This window comes from Zalophus californianus, chromosome 3 (genome assembly GCF_009762305.2).
Source record: "Zalophus californianus isolate mZalCal1 chromosome 3, mZalCal1.pri.v2, whole genome shotgun sequence".
Taxonomy (NCBI): domain Eukaryota; kingdom Metazoa; phylum Chordata; class Mammalia; order Carnivora; family Otariidae; genus Zalophus; species Zalophus californianus.
In genome coordinates, this window is record NC_045597.1 from 107838714 (window position 1) to 107861801 (window position 23088).

Consider the following 23088-nt stretch of genomic DNA (forward strand, 5'->3'; position numbering starts at 1 on the left):
GCTTCATAAACCGAGTCAGTAATTCAAAGAAATAAACTAAGAAGTAGAAGAGTTTCTTTCTAATTTGGTATACAAATATGTTTTGTAAATAATTAAACACACTATCTCAGGGAAATTGTTGAAAGTATAGCATGAGGTTATGTTGTAAAGGGAGACAGCTGTGGCAGCTTGCTGAGCAAATCCAATGCTTTGCTCAATCTGGCTTCAAAAAAGAGAATCCCATCCCATGCCTAATGTTCTAATCACTAATAAAAGGGGGGGGCGTTCAATTAATTTATCAAAACAGCATAATTTGAAAATCCATAAAATGAAACCAGATTTGAGAAAAGTCAGAAGAAGCTAGATGGGATAGCATGTACAACATCTCTTTGCATTATTCTTAATTCAGCCCACAAAAAAAAAATTAGCTTTATCCTATTGTTACTAGCTCATCTCAAGGCTATTTCATTAGCAAACCATCAATACTTACTGAGTGTTTACTGTAGGCTGAATGCTATGTAGAAACTATAGGCTTTATTTGCAGGGACAAGGTAAAAGGAAGACAGAGTGGAAACATGAGATTCAAACACTTAAAAGTGGAACGTTCATTTTAGTAATTTTAACCAGAAAGAGAAGTTCATTCCTTCTTTTCTTTTCTTCCCTTGTTCCCTTCCTTTCTTCCTGCCTTTCTTGCTTTCACAAATATTCATGTGTTCCAGGCTATGATCAGATCTCAGTAAATAACAATAAACAAAACTGACAAGTTCCATACTCTCATAACAATTCCATTATTCTGGAGAAATCAGATGATAAGCAAATACATAATGAGTTCATTTCAAAAGGTAGGGATATAAAAAAAAAAAAGTGAAAATCATATAGTGATTGAGTAGGAATTCATAAATAAATAAAATTGGGAAATAAGATAGCGATGGAGACACCATTAAGCAGAATGATCAGTGAAGGTCATTCTGAATGTTGCCATTTTAGCTAAGACTTGAATAAGAATGTGAATATCATAGGAAAAAGCACTGTAGGCAAATAAAACAGCAAGCGGAAAGACGTCAAGATAAGAGCAATGGAAACCAGTATGGCTGGTAAGTGGTGAACAGAGAGTAGCAGTAAATGAGATCAGAAAGGTAAATGATACCACAGCTTTAGGTCCTTACATGTGTTGTGAGAAGTTTGGATTTTATTCTTAAGACGAGTGAAAGCAATTGGGAGATTTTAAGCAAGAGAATGACATGATTTGGTTTACATTTTAGCAGATCACTTTATTATGCTGAGTATGAATTTTGGTGGGAAAGCGGGAGCTCAAAGAAACCAGTTAGGAATCTATTGCATTGTCCAGAGAGAGATGGGGAATTCAAATCAATTAATCCATTTCTTTTGGACAGGTTTTCCAAAACTAGAAACTTCCTGTAATGGAAGGAGTTTTGTAATGATCAGTGATAACTGAAATAACTGCTCTGGATTTTTAGGTATGGATCAGTGAATTAAAATGAAGGAAAAATCTATTTCTTCCAAGTCCATGGTATTCTACTATATTTCTAGTGAAAAGGGACTGCAAAAAGGAAGTAAGAAATTCTAAAAGGACAAAAAAAAATGATAACTTACCATTTTTAGCTTTGCAAGATCTGTTGTCTGGCTGCATTATGTAGCCCTCCACACAACTGCAGGCATAGGATCCATATGTATTTATGCAGGTCTGGCTGCATGCACCATAAATAGCACATTCATCTTGATCTACAAGGAAAATGGGCATCATTTCTAAGCAGATTTATTGTTGGGCCTTTTTTTTCTCCTAGAAGAAAACTTTTTTTTTCAAATTTTGGAAATAGATAATTATTTTAGAAAGGAAGAACCAAGTACAATAAGTCTTTTCAAAACCACACTAAGTGAAGGTCAAAATTCAACGTTGCTTTAAAAGTTACAGAGATAAAAGATAGAATTTCGTACCTAATCTTTGATTTTAAAAGATAATATTAAGGCTAGAAGTCCTTGGATATTTTTGCAGAGATGTAAAATGTACTCCAAAGAATATTTGTTGAATGGTTGTAGTGTTTATGACTTTTTCACTATTTTAACAAAGAATTAGTCTGGTAACATGGTTTTCAACGAACAGAGAGAGTTCTGAGCCCAGCTACACAAACCATCTTCACTAGATCAAAAACTATTAAGCACTAGTCAAAAAGAAATATTTCCTAATAAATTTTATTTTAATATCTATGATTCCTACTTCTCTTCCTTACATCCTCCCTCTCCTTCCTCCTGCGTCTTGTTCAAATCTCTATAAATAACAAGTACTTAATAATTTTTAACCAACCAGACAAATAAAAAAATACATCAGCTAACTTGGACAAATGTATATTCAGTCTGTTCTGTGTACCATGTACTATATTAATCCCCGAAGAAAGAAAAAAATTCATAACACATGGTTCCTACCTCTAAATGAAACAAGTCTAGTGAAATATAAATTTAATTCTATGCATTTCCTTATAATGGAAGCATACTCTGTTTATGACAGAAACACAGAGAAGTGAACCTGCTTGGAATCAGAGGGAGAATATTAAGTGAAGGCTGCATACTGACTTGGATTTAAAGGATGATTTGGATTTTCTCAGATTCAAATAAGAAGGGATAAGATGGAAAGGGGCATTCCAGTTAAAATGGCATGTGAAATGATATTGGGATGACATAGTAGGGATTTCAAAGAAGTATAAGGGGTCAAGCGGAATAAGGGTGGATAAGGGGGGAAGATAAAAGATGGCACTGGGAAAGTAGTTCTGGGGCCAGATAATGAAGTAATTTGTATGCTAAAGTAAAGGGTTGTACATTATACGTAGGCATTGGGAAAACATTAATTAGATGAGCTACATAATCAACTTTATATTTTAAACCTAAAGAAAGACAAACACAAAAATGGATTGGTGAAAGTAGAGAAGAGATCCTGGAAAATTAGTTATGTGCTAATTTCAAAAGAGAAATTGTATTTTAATGCCATTATATTTTGAACTATGTCAGTGGTAGTGCAGATGGAGAAGAGAGAATGGACTGAAATGTTTAAGAACCAGAAGAGACAACATGTGAAGACTGGATAGATGGAAATGAACGGTGCTATACTAAAATAAGAATAAGTGCTATAATAAAAATATGTATTTGGTCTTTATCCTCAGTTTCTGGCACAGAGTTCCTAAAGCGCTTGCAATTTTCTGAGCAATAGGAGTGTCTTTTGTTATTTATGAGCCGTTTTGGAATATACCTTAGTCTATGCCAATGAGGTGACTCAGGGTGGGGCCACTAGATAATGCCAGAATGGAGAGGCTCCTCACCAGAAAGACCAAAGGCATGATTAAAGGGTGGGAACTTTCAGCCCACTCTCTGAACACCATGCTAAAAAAAAGAGTTTACTAAGGAAAAGCAAAAATATTCCTGAGTAGTTAAGCGGCCATTTAAATTGGGAAACTATGCATTTGTATGGCATTAATTTACACTTTTTTCAGATTTCTTTGGCTTCATAAAACAGCTTGCATTCGTGGATGGTTTGTTAGAAGTAAGTTGCTTTGGGAATAAAAAGAATAGTTTTTGAAGCTAAGTTTACAGTGATAATGAAAGAAATTAAATCTTGTATTTGGTAAAATCCAGCCCCTAGTGGCAGAAATGATTCTTCTCCATTTTCACAGATTTTTTTTCAACCTTAATTTTATTGATTCTTATTTTAGCTTTTCTGACATGATTATGCTATCCAGGAGAGCAATATGAGTAATGATTTTTTGTTGTTGTTCTTTTTAGCCAGAATGCACTGCTATGACATTCATGTAACTCCACAAAATTGGCCACAAAGGAATAGGCATGTCATAACTTATAATGCTGCCTTCTTTCTCCCTCTAAGGACAGAAAATACCCTGGATATATGGCTTCAGGAAAGATAAATGATGCTCATATCTGGCCATCCAGGGGCGCAGAGAAAGTAAAAAGAGCTCCTCTTTCAGATATGACCTTCCATACTGATTGATGTGTAATTCCTTATTAATGTTCAAAAGAAGATATTGATTATGATTATTTTTATGGATATAATTAAGAGGTTGAGGAGAAAGAGATCCATGCAAAAGGAGCTGAAAATCCTGACTCCTATAGGACTCAGTTGTAGCAAAAGGGTAAAGATGCTGTATAGGTAATATTAGCCTCCCCTGTGTGAATGGAAAGAACTGTTTTGAACTGGAAATTGCATGCACGTGTGCATGCATGCAGAAGTACTATTCATATATGGCTGACTTTTGTGCTTATAAGGTGTCTAATGTTGCCAGATCTTCTGATTTTTTTTCAGATAGTCTGAACTTTTGTGTGCAATGTTCTGATTTTTAAATGTTGGTTTAAAGTTGGTGTGAATCAAATAAATATACCAATTTTGTCCACCTATTGTCAGATTAAATAGTCTCCAAGTATAACTAACATTTAATAATAAATGTTCCTATAATATTTGTATTGTGCAGAAAACAAACAAATAACAAATGAAAAATTCAAGCCCCAGATGTACATTAAAAAGCAGTGAACCTTTCCAAGACAAGAATAAGTGGACTCTGCAGACCTGAGTTTTAGTCCCAATTCTATTGCTAAGAAGATGTGTAGGACTTAAGTAAATCACTTAATTTCTCAGGGTCTCGCTTCTCTCACTTCTGTCATTAGAATTTTGAACAATATTCTCTCCGAGGACTCTTTCAACTTTAAGATTCTGTTTCTAGGTAAAAGTGATAATATTAAAGCAAAGGTTTAAAGCAATTGGCAAAGTACCAATTTTTTTTTGTAAAATAGTCTGTTTATTAGTGGCTCTAGCAATGCAGATATTCTTTGATTTTATATATAGATTCTATATTTTATGTTTTCTATATAAAGATTCTAAATACTATATAAAATGATGTAAGGATATATCAGATTTATATACATACACTAACATATACATATATAATAGAAGTTAATAGAATGAAGAAGTAACCTAGAATTGTTCAGTATGGCAGAGTGGAGTCATTTCAGAGAGTAAACATGTGCTGTGGAACATTCACAGAAGCAAGAATTAAGACATTAAAAATACACATAAATATGTTTATGTTCATTATTGCTGTTGGTAAAATGCCAACTGCCAGAATTACCAATGCAAAAAATGGAAAAATTGTAAAGAACATTGCATGATATTATTAACCCAACTTAGTTAATAACAAATGTCTACTACCCTACAGCTATATAACTGTTAGAAAACATCTAGGAAATTAAAACCGTTAAATCCAGTGATTTCATGGTTAACCCAAACCGCTTCCCATTGTTGACATTTCCCATATTTGACATTATTGAAATATGAATTGAAAACTGATTGGTAAAAATGCATATCTGTTATGTTTATGTATATGACTTATGTAGTAGTATCATCTTTTAAATCTCAAGAAACAAAAAAATGTTAGCATAAACACTGTGGGAAGCACATGGTAGGTGCTTAAAGATACTTGATTAATTTGTTAACTAAGGTTTTGTAAAAAAAAAATAAATGAATAGAATCATATGTCACACTTACCTCTACAGCTTTTTCCATCTTCTTTTACTTCAAATCCATCCTCACAGTAACATCTTGTACTATTTCTGACCATTGCACATCTATACTGACAATTCAACTGCTGGCAATTGGGTAATAGTTCTGGAGAAGAAAAACAAAGACACTATGTCAAGATAACTGTGCACACATTGCGTCCTATTTAAATTTAAATATTGTTAATATTTACTCAGGGCATAACCTCAAGAATATAGTTCTGATTGGTCTCCTTGAAAATTTCTGTGATTGGTTGAGAAAACAGACAACTATTCCCTCTAAAATATGTTGGCTTGTATTTGTTTGAAGTATTGTTAACAAAATTTCAGATGTTCAGTCTTTCACTTTTAGCTTATTATGTATGTTCAAAGTCACAAATCTTTTCAAATTCTGGTAAATTAAATTATTTCAAGAGGAAAAATGTCAACTCAGTTGTTGATTTCAACATTTACGCATTTCTTACCTGACACATTAATTGATTTTCTATCTTTTAAGGACTTGTTTTGATTTACAATCCATGTGTAACCTTCATAGCAATCAATGTGAATATATTCCATTTCAATAATTTATCTTTCATTGGTGACAAAATATTAGACAAATACTGGACATAATATATTTCATTATATCTGAACTCTTTCAGAGCAAATATATCATTGAAGCAAAAGTTAGCAAGCCCTCAGAGTAGATTAGAATTCAATATGATAAATGCATGGAACAGAGATGAAGTGACAGAAGCATATTCATTGCACAAATAATTTCTAACAAGAATAAGATTTGCTAAACTAGAAAAATATATGGATAAAATGTGTGACCGATTTTGCTGTCTGAAAATAGAGGTATTAACGGATTGCAGCAATCTCTTTTTTCCCCTGGGGAGAAAAATAAGGGTTTTGAAGATTAAGGTTAAATGATTCAAAATATGTTGATAATGCTACAAGTTTAGCTGATGCTTCAGAAAAAAAAAATCATAAAAGTATATGAATGGTCCCATGTGGAAAAGAACAGCTAGAACATTCTAAATTGAAAATTTGCTATTTTACTATCTAAAGTATGTTCTTAGCCCAATTATTTTTCAACTCTTTCATGAAATTATTTCATGCATCTTCCCTTCTTAAAACTCCAAGTCTTTTTCCTAATGGTCTCTCACATATTATGGTCTTGCTTCCTACTTTTCCTGAGATAAATGAAGCAATAAAAGAGATTTTCCACAGATTTATGCTTCACATTTACCTACCGCTGCATATGCTTGTCCTTGCTTTTCAAACTTGGTTGAATTCATTTTTTTTTAAAGATTTTATTTATTTATTTGACAGAGAGAGACACAGCGAGAGAGGGAACACAAGCAGGGGGAGTGGGAGAGGGAGAAGCAGGCTTCCCACTGAGCAGGGAGCCTGATGTGGGGCTCGATCCCAGGACCCTGGGATCATGACCTGAGCCGAAGGCAGATGCTTAACGACTGAGCCACCCAGGCGCCCTCAAACTTGGTTGAATTCATAATCAAAGTCTAACTCCAATCCCTGTGCACGAATCCTATGCCCTCTCACCTATTCAAGGATATCACCTCAGCTCTTCTCTGCTTCCTCTCATTATCATTTTTTTAAATACTTGATACTAGATCAAACAAGAACCCATCTCTTTTTGACAATTAAAAATTTTTGGAATACAATCATGCCCATTTGTTTACATATTGCCCATGACTGCTTTTACACTACAAAGGCATAGGTGACTCGTTGCCTCAGAGACCTATGAGCCCCAAGGCCTGAAGTATTTACTATAGCCCCTACAGATAGTTTTCTGACCCCTGTATTAGCTCATTTTCAGCATCAAACATGCTCTTACTTTTCCCCAACTTAAAAACAAAACCCCTGACCTCATTTCCTCTACTTGTCACCTTTGCCCAATGTCTCTGTTCCTCTGAATAACAAAACTTACAAAAATAATCCATACCCTTGTTCTTCTCCTCTGTTTCTATATTAAACCCACTCCATCGAGCTTTCACTTCCATTGCTCCACAGAAACCGCTTACATAAATGTTTTCAGTGACCTTGGTGTTGATAAGTGCAATGACCTTTTCTCAGTCCTCACCTTACTTGACCTATCAGCAATATTTGACAGTTAACTACTTTCTGATACACATTTATGGCATTGCTTCCAGAGGTCTACACTCTTGATGTTCCCTTTTTCACAGTCCCCTTTGCAGGGTTCTTTCCATTCTAGTCAACCACATAAGTTTGGAGTGCCTCAAGGCAGGAATCATGGTCTTTGTCTCCTGTCTATCAATGTGTTACTGGTGTATTCATCGAGTATCATGGCGTCCCCTTCACTGGAACATAACTACCAGTACCATAACTTGAAAGCTAGGTATGCTCTCATAAACTTCTAATTTTCACTGCTCTTATTACAATCAATACTTTATATTAAATTTCTTTCTCCTTGAAATACCCAGAAAAATTTCTGTTTCTTTGACATAGATTCAACCAATATGCTGATCAACTATATCTGATTTGTGAGCTTGAATTTTGGCTGATCATTAATTATGTGCTAATACAATGTTAATATTTATGTAATGTAAAAGACCAGTAAGTTGGTCTGTAAAAACACATTATTAATAAAAAATACAGATTAAATGGTTCCTTGGAAATTATGGCACTTTTGTTTTGCTTTATGGTAGTTATTACATTTTAGTTTCCCTCACTAGTATCTATAGCTACAAATTATAAACCTAACATATATCAAGTTCTTTAAATATGCAATCTCTTTGAAACCCCATAACAGTCAAACTTGCAGATATTATTGTAATTTACATTTTACAGATGAGGGAACTGATGCTTAATAATTATCCCAAGATTATATGGCAAAAATATATGACAGAGTTACCATTCAAAACAAGGTCAGTCTGCCTACAGAGCCTATGTTTTTAATAATGCCTCTAATTCCCAATGTATAGTATGGTGATGGTTAGAAACATGGTGCATTTTATTTTTATTTTTCATTCTAGGTTTAGTAGTGTGCTATAGGTAAAGCGTTTTATAATTTTTATAGGATGAATGAATCAATGAAATAGCTTAACTCTAGGATGAGGATTAACACTCTCAGGTGTCATTTCTAGTCCATTAAATTAAAGTAGGTCCTAAAGATAGTTCATTTACATCTTCAAATTAGGTAATTGAGTTGTCAAATCTTGTTTGATTATGGTGGAATCAATCCAAAATTGCCTTGAATATATATGCTACTTTAGTTCAATTTTGATTGAGCACCTAGTCAATGCTAAACACTCTGCTGGGGTTCTACACATGCAAAATTACTTTAGACAAATTAAGGAATTAACAACATGAGTGTGGAAGTGGGTGGGGTTAGGTGGAAAGGATAACAATGTAAACAATGGTCATAATTCAAAGTAGAAAAATTCATACGCTAAATAAAAATACAAGTGACATGAGCTGGAAAGAGAAGGAATCCTCCAGAGACTGAAAACGAGCATAGATAATATGGAAAATAGTTGTGAAAAAAGTTTAATTCAAGCTGAAATTTAAAAGATAAGAAGAGTTCAGTAGACAAAATTTATGAGAGTGCTTTCCAGATAAAGAAGACAATATGAGAAAATAAATTAGAAGACAGGAAAGCATACAAGAAATACAGACAATGATAAATAACTGCGTGTGGTTAAACCACAGTGTTTGATGTGGCAGGAAATGGGGCTGGAATTGTTTGGGGCCAAATCAAGTTGGATTAATTCTTTGATTAAGTAGACTTTTCTGTTTTGACTCTCATGATAATAAGAGTCATTTCTAGTAATTGAGGACCGAAGTGTTAGTTAGTACCTAATAGCAGGGAGAAAGATGAGTGAAATACCGTGAATGAAGACAAGCTATCTAAAAGACTAGACATGGCAAAGGCACAAGTATAAATATTTAGATGAATGGATGGCCACACAGTTGGTGAAAGCATAATGACAGTGAGTTCATCGTACCAAGAAAATGAATTAGGAATAACAGGAGGACTAAAAGTTTGGGGGAAAGTACTAAGTTTGCCTTTGACGGTTTAGTTTCAAATGTTGACAAGAATGGCCGGGAGAGAGTTGAGAATTTGAGTCTTTCTAAGAAGAGAAGTCTGGACTGGAGATGTAGCTTTGGAAGTCACAGATGTAAAGTAAGTAATTAAAGCCTGAAAAGGAAAGAATCATTCCTTATAAGGAATATTTATAATACAAACAAACCCCAAAGAACTTTTGTATGTGAAAGGCAAGCAGAAGAACCATCAACAAAGAAAACCGAGAAATAATCAAATAATATAGATGGGAGAAGCTGAAAAGCTTCACAAAATCTAAGGAGGAAGAAAAGTTGATGGAAGTAAGTAGAGCAATAAATGTTAAATCCTTAGGAAATATTTTTGGATGAAACCTAAAAAAATGCATGGCATTTTATAATAGGATCAATTAAGACCCTTAAAAAAGATTTCAGTGGAACAGAGAGGATAGAGCTGAATGTAGTAGTAAGGGGTTGGGACAGAAAGAGGAAATAGGAAAGGTTTCTCATAGAAAAGAATTAAATCTATTATGAGATAAAGAGAATAAAGTTAGGGGTTTGACCTAATTTATTTAGTCTGTACCTTAAAGTAGGCATGTTAGCTCAGTACCTTAAATGTATTATTTTTTTCCATTTAATTTCTATAGCCCAATTCCTTGTTTTCCCTCTCAATTCAAAGTACAAAATCCACATGTGGTTTCATCTTTCTGCTCTTTCCAGTCTTGAAATATCTGGAATATGCCTGCTGAAAATAGTTACCAACATGGGGATAGTGTTGGGGAGAATTAAGGAAAAAGGACAGAAAATGGGGAAAAACTGGGTATGAAAGACTCGACCTCACACATGGTTTAGAGTGTTAGGTGGGGTCTAGTGGTTGAAAATAGCAAAAGAGACAAGGGCAACTCAGCTTGTGATTCATCGAATGAGAACTCATGTGTATGTGCACAGAGATTGAAAGCATAGTGATAGTGATTCTTCTAACAGATCATGAAGAATTATGAATAACTAACAACATGAAAAATAAAATTTAAAATTTGACTTAACTCTGGGAAAGCAATACTAATTATTGTAATGTTATCTATTTGAGCTGCTTACCATTTATGCTTAATTACATGCAACACTATAATGCTTATGTCGATAATTAAAAATGCATCAGATTAATTTTGTTAGAAAGCTTATTTGGGTAGAACAGAAATTCTGTACTTCAATTATCAGTCTTCATGGAGTGCTTTACATGAAGCATGCTCACTGGTTCTAGTAACGCTATCATTAGTTTGGATCTTAGGTTGAAGTAGGAAAACCACTAGCATCTAAGGTAATGAAATACACAAGTCTGAATCCAGATATGTTTTTTATTTTATTTTATTTTATTTTATTTTATTTTATTTTATTTTATTTTATTTTATTTTATTTTATTTTATTTTATTTTATTTTATTTTATTTTATTTATCTGACAGAATGAGAGAGAGAGAAAACACAAGCAGGGGGAGCAGGAGAGGGAGAAGCAGGCTCCCCGCTGAGCAGGGAGCTGGGGCTCATCCTAGGACCCTGGGATCATGACCTGAGCCAAAGGCAGACACTTAACCAACTGAGCCACCCAGGGGCCCCTGAATCCAGATATGTAATATGGTATTTGATCTGTACTTCTCAGCATTTCATAAAAGAAAAGTGTCTTTTTTTAACGAAAGGAGAGGAGCTATTATTTCAGGAATCAAATCTAATTCAACTGATGGGGACTCTCCTAACACAGACCCACTCCATTCTGTGGTATTTAAGGAATCTTTTTTATGCTTTTTTTCAAAGTTGTATAGGAGATTATAAAAATGTGAAAATATCTTCTCTATCAAATGCAAGCGAACAGCTTGCAAGTAATGGATAACTCTGAGGCACCAAGCTTCTAAGCCATTTTTTTAACTCAGAGATAGATTCAACAAATATATTTCTAGATTTGTATTTCTAATAAATAGCAACAGGAATTCTAGAAGGATAGAATATTATTTCATACTAAACCTCATATCTCTTTCACCGCTTTGTTTCTTTTTTCTAAGTCATAGCACAGTATTATAATTAAGGCCTTAAGCACTGGAGCTAGAGTACCTAGGCTTCAACTCTGGTTTTACTAATTTCAGGCTATGTGAGTGTGGCAAAAAACAGCCAGTGTTCACCAATCCTGTTTCCTCTTCTGGAGCAAGTAAAAAGATTAATTTTCCCCGTTGACTTGCATTTGGTTGGAGCCATATATCTGGTTTCTAGATAATGTAATATATGCAAAATTAGCGTGTGCCACTTTCTGACCTCGGCTCCAAGCATTCTGATGAACTCCTACTCTCTCTTTATTTACTTGTCAGCCCTCTGGATGCCAAGAAGCCAGCAGAAGACTCATAGAAACTTGTGCCAACAGGCCTAAACTGGAAGAAGCCTGAAATAGTAAGCATCCATTTGGATGCTGATATGAGTGAAAATTTGAATTGTTGCATACAACCCCTGAAGTACCAGGGTTGCCTTTACATAATATCATGGTGATGGGCAGATTATTTAAGTTCTCTATACTTATTTTTCCTTATGTCTAAAATGGGGATAAATAATAGAAACTACCTCATAGGGTTGTTGTGAGGCTTAAATGAGGTAAATCATGCAAAGTTCTTAAAATAGTGCCTGACACGTGTCATTCTTCGTATTATTATTTTTTATTCTGTTACCATTTAAGTTATATCTATTGTCGGTATTCTTGCCATAATTTATATAAGTTTCAAGCAATTTGGAGGTATGTTTTTTTTTCTATAATAGAATGATTTTCTCTTTCATGCCTTTAATTATGGGTGTTACATGACATAGTTTTAGTTTTGCCCCCAAATCACTTGTGTATTGTTCAATGCTTTTTGGTGGAGGTACTTTTATTTTTTGGTAAATTCTCCTAAAATCTTTACCTGAATGAAAAATCTCCAACAAGGAAATACTAACCATAGGAAATGAAGATTTTTTTCTATACTGGTTAACTGGTTTCTATAAAATATAAATATTAGACTCTGAAGAAATGTACATGCACATTTAATTTGCTACATAAGCACAGACCAATTAATAAATCCAACAAGACATTTTTACTAAATACTTATGCTAATCTGCATAGTCTTAAGGAGTTGTTATGCCTTTTTAACAGCATTGGGATTTAGAATACATTTACACAAAATTTGCAGGTTTATAATTTAGGAAACACATACAGATAAATTTTGCTAACCTGCCTCAGAGTAAAAACAGGACAGTAGAAAAGGTGATTTGAAGTGGATAACCAGATTCCAAAAATTACAAGTTATTACTATTAGGAGGTTTCTCCCCTGATTAGCTTAGTTTATATAAATATTCCTAAGCCAGAGAACTATTGTTTGCAGTCTTGTATGTGTAGCCATTGGCTCAATCCAAGGTGTAGTCAATAGCATTATGCTGGCTGCCCTTATGACCTATAATTGAACAATTCACATTGATCACAATTCACATTGATGTATTGGACTTAGCAGGACACTGAGAACACAACTGTGCTATTTTATTCATGCGCTTCTGGGTTACAGGTTTCGCCCTGAGAAGAAATCAGAACTTTTATGAATTCTTTGGAAATACCAAAAAATATAGGCACTTTCTAAATACGTAAGTTATCTGAGACATTATTTTATAAAATGGGATAATGTTTAATTCTCAATTTTAGTAATCAGATCACTCCTTGAATTTGGCTTATACAAAAATGCCTTTTAACCAACAACTATAATCATAGTTCTAAGGAAAAAAAAAATCATTTCCTCATGTAGCACATTAAAAAAGTATTTCACTCACTTTTTATACTTGGAGACTGAAAAGCTGATGCAGCTACTTACCATGCCAGAGAGTCCCTCTTGTCAGCAGGACGTATGCTTGACATATTTAGAATGGTGATAATTTGTGTCACATCATTCATCCTCTCACCCTTGTTTCCTCGGCCTAGTAAAATGCATTGTGAGCTGGCTTGCAGAGATTAGGCTGCCACTTATGACTACTAATGTGGATTTCTTCAGAATTCTTTGCTTAGTGCTAAACCACAGTCCTGGCTTCAATTTTTTTGTGTTCTCATATTTAAAGATGCAACATTAAGGCAATTTTTTTTAGTTATCATTTTTAGTTCTATTTTTGTTGTTATGGTATAAATGTACGTAGAGTAAAATTTGTTCCTTTTATGTAGAGTTCTGTGAGTTGTGAAAAACTCATGTAGTTTTTCCAATAGGACCAATAGCACCATCAAGACAGAGAACAGGACCATGATCCAAGATATTTTCCGGTGCCCCTCTATAGCCAGTTCATTTCCTCACTGCCAGATTTGGCAATCACTGGTCTTTTTCCATCTCAATAGTTCTGCCTTCTCCAGCATGTGATAGAAATGGAATCATCCAGCCTGTAGCATCTTTAGTTAACATAATGTATTTGAGACTCAGCCATATTACTTTATCAGTAGTTCCCTCCTTTTTATTGCTGAATAGTAGTCCATTGGATGACTGTATCTCAGTTTATTTACCCATTTCACAAGTGACAGATATTTAAGTCACTTCTAGAGTCGAATAAATTTGCTCTAAACATTCACATGCAATTTCAGGTAAATGCAGGTTATCATCTCATTTGAGTAAATCTGAGATTTCTGGTTTATATGGTAAAATGATGTTTTACTTTATATGAAACTATCAACTTGTTTTCCCAAGTAGCTTTTCCACTTTGCATTTCCACTACCAATATATGAATCATCCAGTTGCTTGGCCTGCTCAATACTAGTTATCATCAGCTTTTAATTTAATTTTAAATTTTAGTCGCTTTATTAGGTATGTAATGGTACCTTATTGTGGTTTTAATTTGTTTTTCGTAATGACTAATGATATTGAACATCTTTTCATATATTTTTATATATTTTTCATATATTTTCACATATTTTTGGTGATGTGTCTGTTCAAAACTTCACCCACTTTTTATTAGGTTGTTTGTTTTCTTATTGAGTTTTGAGAAGGAATACATATATATATATATCCATCCTATTTAATAAATGGACATGAAAAAACTTATTTTATAATTTTAATTTTTCATATTAATATTGTATAAGGATCTACTCTCTTTCAACAAGGAAAAGCAAAATTCTCTATAATTTAGATGTACTGTTATGAGGTGGAAGCTGTAGGCTCTCATGTGCTCTGAGAAAATATTCTATGAATTGAGTCTGGGGTTTATAACAGATTATACTTTTTTTCTTTTTAATAATGTTTGTGTGTGTGTACATATGCCTTCAACATCCTTTTTGGTAGTTGCAATTATTCCATTTATAGATAATAAGTAATTTAATCAGACAATTGCCTGCTGAAACACATCTAGTTTATATGGTAAACATAGCTATCTGTTTAATAAATACCTTTCACATGGTGCCTGGGTGGCTCAGTCAGTAGAGTGTTGCACTCTTGCTTTCAGCTCAGGTCATGGTCTCCGGGTCATGGGATCAAGCCTGGCATTGGGCTCCATGCTTGGCATTGGGGTCTGCTTGGAATTCTTTCTCCCTTTACCCCTCCCCTTGCTCTCACATACTCTCTCTCTCTAAAATAAATAAACTGATTAAAAATATATGTTTTTAAATTTATATATAAATTTTAATATATAACATAAAATTTATACATAAGTTGTATACTTATATATTTAAAAAAATATATATTTTTTTACTCTTCCCTCTATCCTGCTGAGATGTTTCTAAGAAGCGGTTATCCAGCCAGAGTAACCTTTGCTTTACTTTCACCTGGTTAGGGCCTTATAACTAATTCTCACTGAAATGTGTGTGGACATGATCTGTATTACTTCTACATCAGAAGATTAAGAGTGCATGTCTTCTCTGCACACATATTCTTTTATTCTCTTATTTACTGTCTGGAAAAGGGATTTTACTGCTCTGCTTTCCATGCTGTTTTCTCATATATTTCTCCATCTATACCAGGAATACAACTTTGAGATATGCTTTGAAAGGTATATACATATGCTTTGAAATGTATAAACAAAAGCTAAACCAAAGTAACAACAACAACTTGAGAGTGTACTGCACCAATGCTAAGAGATTTTCCCATTTTATGCTATGTTGCAAACCAAGGGTTTACTCAGAAAAGCAGTTCCAGTTATCCCAACTCATTGGCTAACACAGACCAAAGAACTGTTTATTTTGGATCTTCAAATAAAACCATTTCTAACAACTTAGCAACTTTAGGTTCTGATTTCTTTTGAAACTCTTTACTATAAATGGCATTCAGCATTCTAAAACTCAATATACAAAAGTTTTAAAGTTTTTATTGTATAGAATATTAAAATCTAGTACTAAGACACAATCAAATGAGAAGTGATTCATTTATTTTATGTTATGAAAAGACAGACTTGGTCTCCATATCCACTGACAAATCTTGCTAAATAATTAACCTATAATCTGCAGCATTTGTACAGCAAAAAAATGTTTACCTCAGTTTTATCTATAAGAGGGTATGAGATGATAAGGCAACATATGCTTGCATGGAGTTTTCTTCTTAGAACAATATGAGGATAATGACATCACTAACTTCATAGGGATGGTGTGAGTTTTAAACATGAATGAATAGAAGTGCTTAGTGTCTGACACATTGTAAATACCCATTATAGGTTGGCAGTTATATTATTGCCACTATAAATCATCAACTACATCTCCACCAATAAAATCCAGTAATTTTCACTTCCATCTTTTCTTTATATAAAGAAGAGATTGGAGACACATGGTATCTTGAAATGTACTTTAGTCTTCTTAAAGGTGGAAAACATAGTTCTATTTGTGGTGTCTCTTACCAGGTATTTAACTATTGACTAGGTTCTTAACCTTTCTGAGCCTTAGCTTCCAAACTAGAAAATGTCTTGATAAGATTTGATGAATATTAAAAGGCATGGTGAGTGTAAACATGCTTTATAATTAGTAGAGTATCATATAAATGGTGAGATTTGGACCGGTATAGGGAGAGAGAAGGGAGAGAAAGCTGAGAGTTCTAGGTGCACTGGATTGGTGAAGCCAAACTGTTCTGTGGTTTATACATCTTGTTTTAGTGTTTTGCATTTGATTTTACAGTAAGGATGGCATGTTAGATTTATTAATAATAAGCTAACCAATATCAGGTCTTTGCCTGGTTCAATATATTTAATTGCAACCATGGAAAACTATGCTTGAAGGCAAAAAAGATTAAGCAAATTTACCACAAGTCCCAGGGAAAAATACAATTACTAAGTAGAAATTGCAGATATCTAGTAATGGGGTTTTTCATGTCTAGAGGTAGAAGAGTAAAAAATGAAAATATAGTGAAAGGACAATATACATATAAATTATATAAGTGTATTACACACCTATGTAAGACAAACATAAAAAGATGGAGGTAGTAGTAGCAATTGGGTTAGAAGAGGTGAGGCAGCATGAATAAAGAAACATCCTTTGTACAGGGAATTCATAACTTCTAGCAATTTCTGCATATTTAGTAGGTAAGAAGTACTTGTGACGAAATCTATTTGGAAAGTGAAGGTAGAGGTTTTTTTCCCTGTAAAGGACAAACATTGTCCTCCTAAATCCTTGTATTATTCCCAGACCATAGGAGGCACCGATAACTTTGGTAATGTTGAACACGGGTTCAACCTTATGAGAATGAACAAAGGAAATGCAACACAGTGCCTGGCACATATCAGGTCAAAAAGTTCTCTCTATGTTAAACACATCAATTAAGCACTCCTATTCACTATAGTTTTATAGCTATACTTTTCAAAATCCTCAATAAAATGAAGATAAGAAAGACACAAGCCCACAAGAAGAAAGAGAATAAGAAGACTAAAACAGACAAAGGATGTCAACAAAACTTTAGAAGCAAAGAAGCAATAAATGAGGGTTCACTAACTTAGCCCTTTATAGGGTTAAGGTAGCAAAATCTGCTAAGCCAAGGACTGAAGGAGATGAGAAGAATGATGATCAAGGCTGCTGCATTCTAAGCACATAGATTGTGCACTGCAAAACTCCAGGGGGCGCTATTAAAAACAAAACAAAAAAAACTTTGATATGACTTGAACTCAAGTTGTACAATTGTACAACATGGAAGTCCTCAGAACAGAGCCAAAACACAAGTGTATACAACACCAAAATCCTGGACAGGCTCAAAAATTGAAGGCACTTCATAGCCCCAAAAGGAGTGGGAATGGATATAAGATAGGGTGGGGACGTAAACAGGATTGGCTGAAAGGAAAAGCTAAACTTCCTCACCCTTGCAGCAGAACACTGGAGGTTTATTCTCTTAAGAGATTGAATTAGACTAATTCTTACCTGGAGAACAATAGGTACAGTGTTTAAAAAGGGAGTAACACACTCAAAAGGTGAACAGATAAAGAATTCTGGGCTACAACTGCTTTCATCCAGACCACTCACAAGGCAGAGTTCCCAAACCCAGAAAATCAAAGGCAACCGCACCCACACCTAGAAAGCCACTAGTAAAGCAGAGCTGTAACTGAGAAAAGTGGTGCAGTGTTCCCATCTTCAGCTCCAGAGCGATGCAGAGATTCTGCCCAGGATGAATGGCAGGCTTGAAGAACAAAGAGCTGTGTTATTCTTCCCAAGGGGACTGGTTTTATTTGGAACAGTATACTGGGAAGTTCAAGCCTAAAGGTGGTGTCAAAAACATTGGAGATTTTGGTGGCAATTATTTAAGATAAAGATGATGGCCCCATTGGAGCAGCAAACTAAAACATAGGTCAGCTAAAACTGGGGAAAAAAGATGGTTAAGAAGAAGAACTTTTCTAGAGTTGGAACAAAGTTCAAAGTCTACTTCTGAAAAATGGACAAAATTTTATTGAGTAAAACTGTGGAGAGATTTATGCCAAAATGCCTTTTTTTAAAACAATAAAATTAGGGCACCTGAGTGGCTCCGTTGGTTAAGCGACTGCCTTCGGCTCAGGTCATGATCCTGCAGTCCTGGAATCGAGTCCCGCATCAGGCTCCCTGCTCAGCGGGGAGTCTGCTTCTCCCTCTGACCTTCCCCCCTCTCATGCTCTCTATCTCATTCTCTCCCTCAAATAAACAAATAAAATCTTAAAAAAAAATAAAATTAGTGCATGCAAACTGCTGAGTGATACCAACTGAGGCACACAGCTTAATAGGTCTGGTAAATAGACGATCAAAGAGTGCCCTTAGAAAGCCACTGTCATCCCAGGGTGACTGTGCACATGACCACGTCTATACCCTATGCGGGGCAACATCAGAGACTGTATGCTGTGTGGGAAATAAGCTTCACTGAAATAGTCGGTCAAGGTAATAATAAAAAATGAAACATGCAAAACAAACACATCCCATCAATCACTACAGTTAGGGACAGAGAAGAATAGTCTCCTGAGATGTTAAAATATATTATCTAAAATTCCCAGTTTTCAACCAAAATATTATGAGACATGCAAAGAAACAGGGACCTGTGAGCCCTACACAAGGAGAAAAAAAAATAACAAGTAAAAGAAATGGCCTTTCAGAGGGCCCAGATATGAAAGTAAGCAAAGATTTCAAAGCAACTATTGTAAATATGTTAAAAGAACTAAACAAAACAAAAGCTTAAAGAAGAGGAGAATATGATAGTGACAGCGCAGGTGTCAAAAGGAAAAACAGATAAATGGACTTCATCAAAATTAAAAACTTTTGTACATCAAAAGAGACTATCAGTGTGAAAAGGCAACCTATGGAATGGGAGAAAATACATAGAAATAGACTTTAAAATTATATAGCTGATAAGGGATTAATATCCATAATTTATAAAGACTTCTACAACTCAACAACAGAAATCAAACACCCCAATTAAAAAATGGGTAAAGAACTTGAATAGACATTTCTCCAAAGAAAATAAATAAATGGCCAATAGTCACATGAAAAGATGTTCAAAATAACTAATCATTAGAGAAATGCAAATCAAAACCCAATGAGATACCCTTTACACCCATTAAATGGCTGTTATTAAAAAAATAAGCTAACAGGAGCACCTGGGTGGCTTAGTTTATTAAATGTTTGACTTAGGCTCGGGTCATGATTTTAGGGTCCTGAGATCGAGCCCTGCATTGGGCTCTGTGCTCAGCGGGGAGTCTGGTTCTTCCTCTCCCTCTGCTCCTCCCCTTGCTTGTGCTCTCTCTCTCTCTCTTGCTCTCTCTCAAATAAACAAATAAAATCTTTAAAAAGAGTAAGCTAACAGAAAAATAACAGGTGTTGTCAAGGATGTGGAGAAATTAGAACCCTGTGTATTACTGGTAGGAATGTAAAATGGTACAGTCACTATGGAAAACAGTATGGTGGTTCCTTAGAACGTTAAACATAGAATTACCATATAATCCTGCAATTCTATTCCTGGATATATACCCGAAATAACTGGAAACAGGGATTTGAACATTTATTTGTACACCCATGTGTATGGTAGTATCTTTCAAAATAACCAGAAGATAAAAGCAAACTAAATGTACATCACCATTACATGATGATGAATGGATAAACAAAATGTGATACATACATACAATGGAATATTATTCAGCTTTAAAAAGGAAGGAAATTCTGGCACATGTTCCAATATGGATAAACCTCAAAGATATAATGCTCAGTGTAATAAGCAGGTCACAAAAAGAGTAATATTGTATGATTCCACTTAGATGAGGTACCTAGAGTAGTCAAATTCATACAGACAAAGTAGGATGGTGCTTGCCAGGGCCTGGGGGAAGGGATGGTGATTTACTGTTAAATTTGTATGGAATTTCAAGTTTGGAGAGTTGAAAAATTCAGGATATGGGTGGTAGTGATGGTTGCACAACAATGTGAATGTACTTAATGCCACTGAATTGGAGACTAAATACGGTTAAAATAGTAAATTTGATGTCCAGTATATGTTACCACAGTAAAAAAAGTGAAAAAAAGAAAAAAAGAAAAGAAAAAAAGTAAAAGCAGCACTGACAGTACCTTATTATACATTTATTTTTTTTAAGATTTTATTTATTTATTTCACAGAGAGAGATGGAACACAAGCAGCGGGAGCGGGAGAGGGAAAAGCAGTCTTCCTGCCAAGCAGGGAGCCTGATGCGGGGCTCGATCCCAGGACTCTGGGATCATGACTTGAGCCAAAGGCAGACGCTTTAACAACTGAGCCACCCAGATGCCCCCTGACAGTACCTTATTAAAAAGAAAATTACAATAAATCAAATGGAAAATCCTGATTTGAAAATAAAAATAGCCAAAATAAAAAAATTTAGTAGGAGGGCTTCATAATACATTGGAGCTAACAGAATATTTGGTTAACATGACAATATATTATGCAATCAGAAAAATGGTTTTTTTTATATATATATATATATATATAGAGAGAGAGAGAGAGAGAGAACTATATATAGAGAGAGATTTATATATATATGTATTTTATATATAGAAATATATTCTATATAGAATATCCTATATACAGAAACATATAATATGAATGAACAGTATGAAAGTGAAAAGTGAAATTAAAAACAATTAGCAAATAGCACCAAACAGAATAAAGTGCTTAGGAATTCATTTAACAAAAGAAGTGTAAGATTTATAAAACTAAAAAATACAAAATATCATTGATATGAATTAAAGAATATTTAACCAAAGGAAAGGAATTCCATGTTTATGGATTAGGAGACTTAATAATGTTAAGATGACAATACTTTCCAAATTGATCTACAGATTCAAAGAAATCCCTAGGAAAATCTAACTTGCCTTTTCTGCATAAATTGACAAAATGATCTAAAATTCATATGGAAAAGCAAGAGACCCAGAATAGCAAGGAAAAAATATCTCAAAATGGAAGACAAAGTTGGAGAACTCACACTTTCCCATTTCAAAACTTATTACAAAGCTGTAATAATCAAGAAAGTGTGGTACTGGCATGCAGATAGACATGTAAGTCAATGGAACAGAACTGAGAGTCTAGAAATAAACTCTCACAGCTATGTTCAATAGATTTTTTTTTAATTTTATTTTATTATGTTATGCTAATTACCATACATTACATCATTAGTTTTTGATGTAGTGTCCCATGGTTCATTGTTCGCATATAAAACCAAGTGCTCCATTCAATAAGTGCCCTCTTTAATACCCATCACCAGACTAATGCATCCCTCCACCTCCACCCCTCTAGAACCCCCAGTTTGTTTCTCAGAGTCCATAGTCTCTCATGGTTCATCTCCCCCTCTGATTTCCCCCTCTTCATTTTTCCCTTCCTATTATCTTCTTCTTCTTTTTTTAACATATAATGTATTATTTGTTTCAGAAGTACAAGTCTGTGATTCATCAGTCTTACACAATTCACAGCGCCCACTATAGCAATAGATTTTTAATAAGTTTCCAAAAAATTCAGTGGGGAAAGTACAGTTTTCTTTTCTTTCTTTGTTTTTCTTCTGTAAATGTCTCTAAGCCAACTGGAAATTCATGTGCAACAAGAAAAAAAAAATGAAGTTGGATTCCCGCCTTATACCTCATACAAAAATTAGCTTAAAGTGGATTCTGGGTCTAAATGTAAGAGCTTAAATGATAAAATTCTTAGAAGAAAACATAGGAGTAAATCTTTAAAGCCTTGCTAGATATAGCATCAAAAGCACAAGTGACAAAGGAAAAAAAATAAAAATAAACTGTGCTCAAGGTAAAAAAAAAAAATGTAAGCTTCAAAGAACACCATTAAGAAAGTGAAAAGATGACCCACACAGTGGGAGAAACAATTGCAAATAAAACCCAGTAAGAGATTTGTATTGAGATAAATAACACATAATTTTTATAATTTTATAAATAACTTTTATAATTCAATAATAAATTGAATAACCCAATATAAATAACCCAAATAACCAATAGAAATAACCCAATATAAAAACAGGGAAAGGATATGAATCCACATTTCTCCAAAGAAGCTATACAAATGACCAATAAATATAAATAGATACTCATCTGTATTCATCAGGCCAATACAAATCAAAACACAATGAAAAGACTTCTTACTTATAAGGATGGTTATAACCATAACAATAGACAGTAACAACTGTTGGGGAGGTTGTAGGGAAATTGGAACGAACCATCATTACATTCCTGGTGGGAATGTAAATGATCCAGCCATTTTGGAAACCATTTTGGCATTTCCTCAAAAAAATCACAATCAAGTTGCCATATGTTCCAGCAATTTTACTCCTATATATATATATACCCAAGATGAGTAGAACACTGAAAAACTTGTACATAACTTCTACGTAAACATTGATAGCAGCATTATTTATAGTGGCCAAAACCTTGGAAACAACCAAAATATCTTTCAGTGGATGAATAGGTAAACAAAATGGAATATTATGCAGCCATAAAAGGATAAGATCTTGCCATTTGTGACAATATGAATGGACCTAGAGGGTATTGCATTAAGTGAAATAAATCAGGCTAAGAAAGACAAATACCATATGATTTCACTC

At 34.1% G+C, this 23088-nt stretch overlaps 1 protein-coding gene across 1 annotated transcript in view; it reads right to left on the minus strand.

The window, feature by feature from the left end:
- LRP1B (LDL receptor related protein 1B) overlaps window positions 1-23088 on the minus strand; it is a 1883216-nt gene that overhangs the window by 1012112 nt on the left and 848016 nt on the right. Inside the window, 2 exon segments of the mRNA XM_035726875.1 lie at window positions 1594-1722; window positions 5540-5659. Of these exon segments, the coding sequence (XP_035582768.1) occupies window positions 1594-1722; window positions 5540-5659 (249 nt within the window).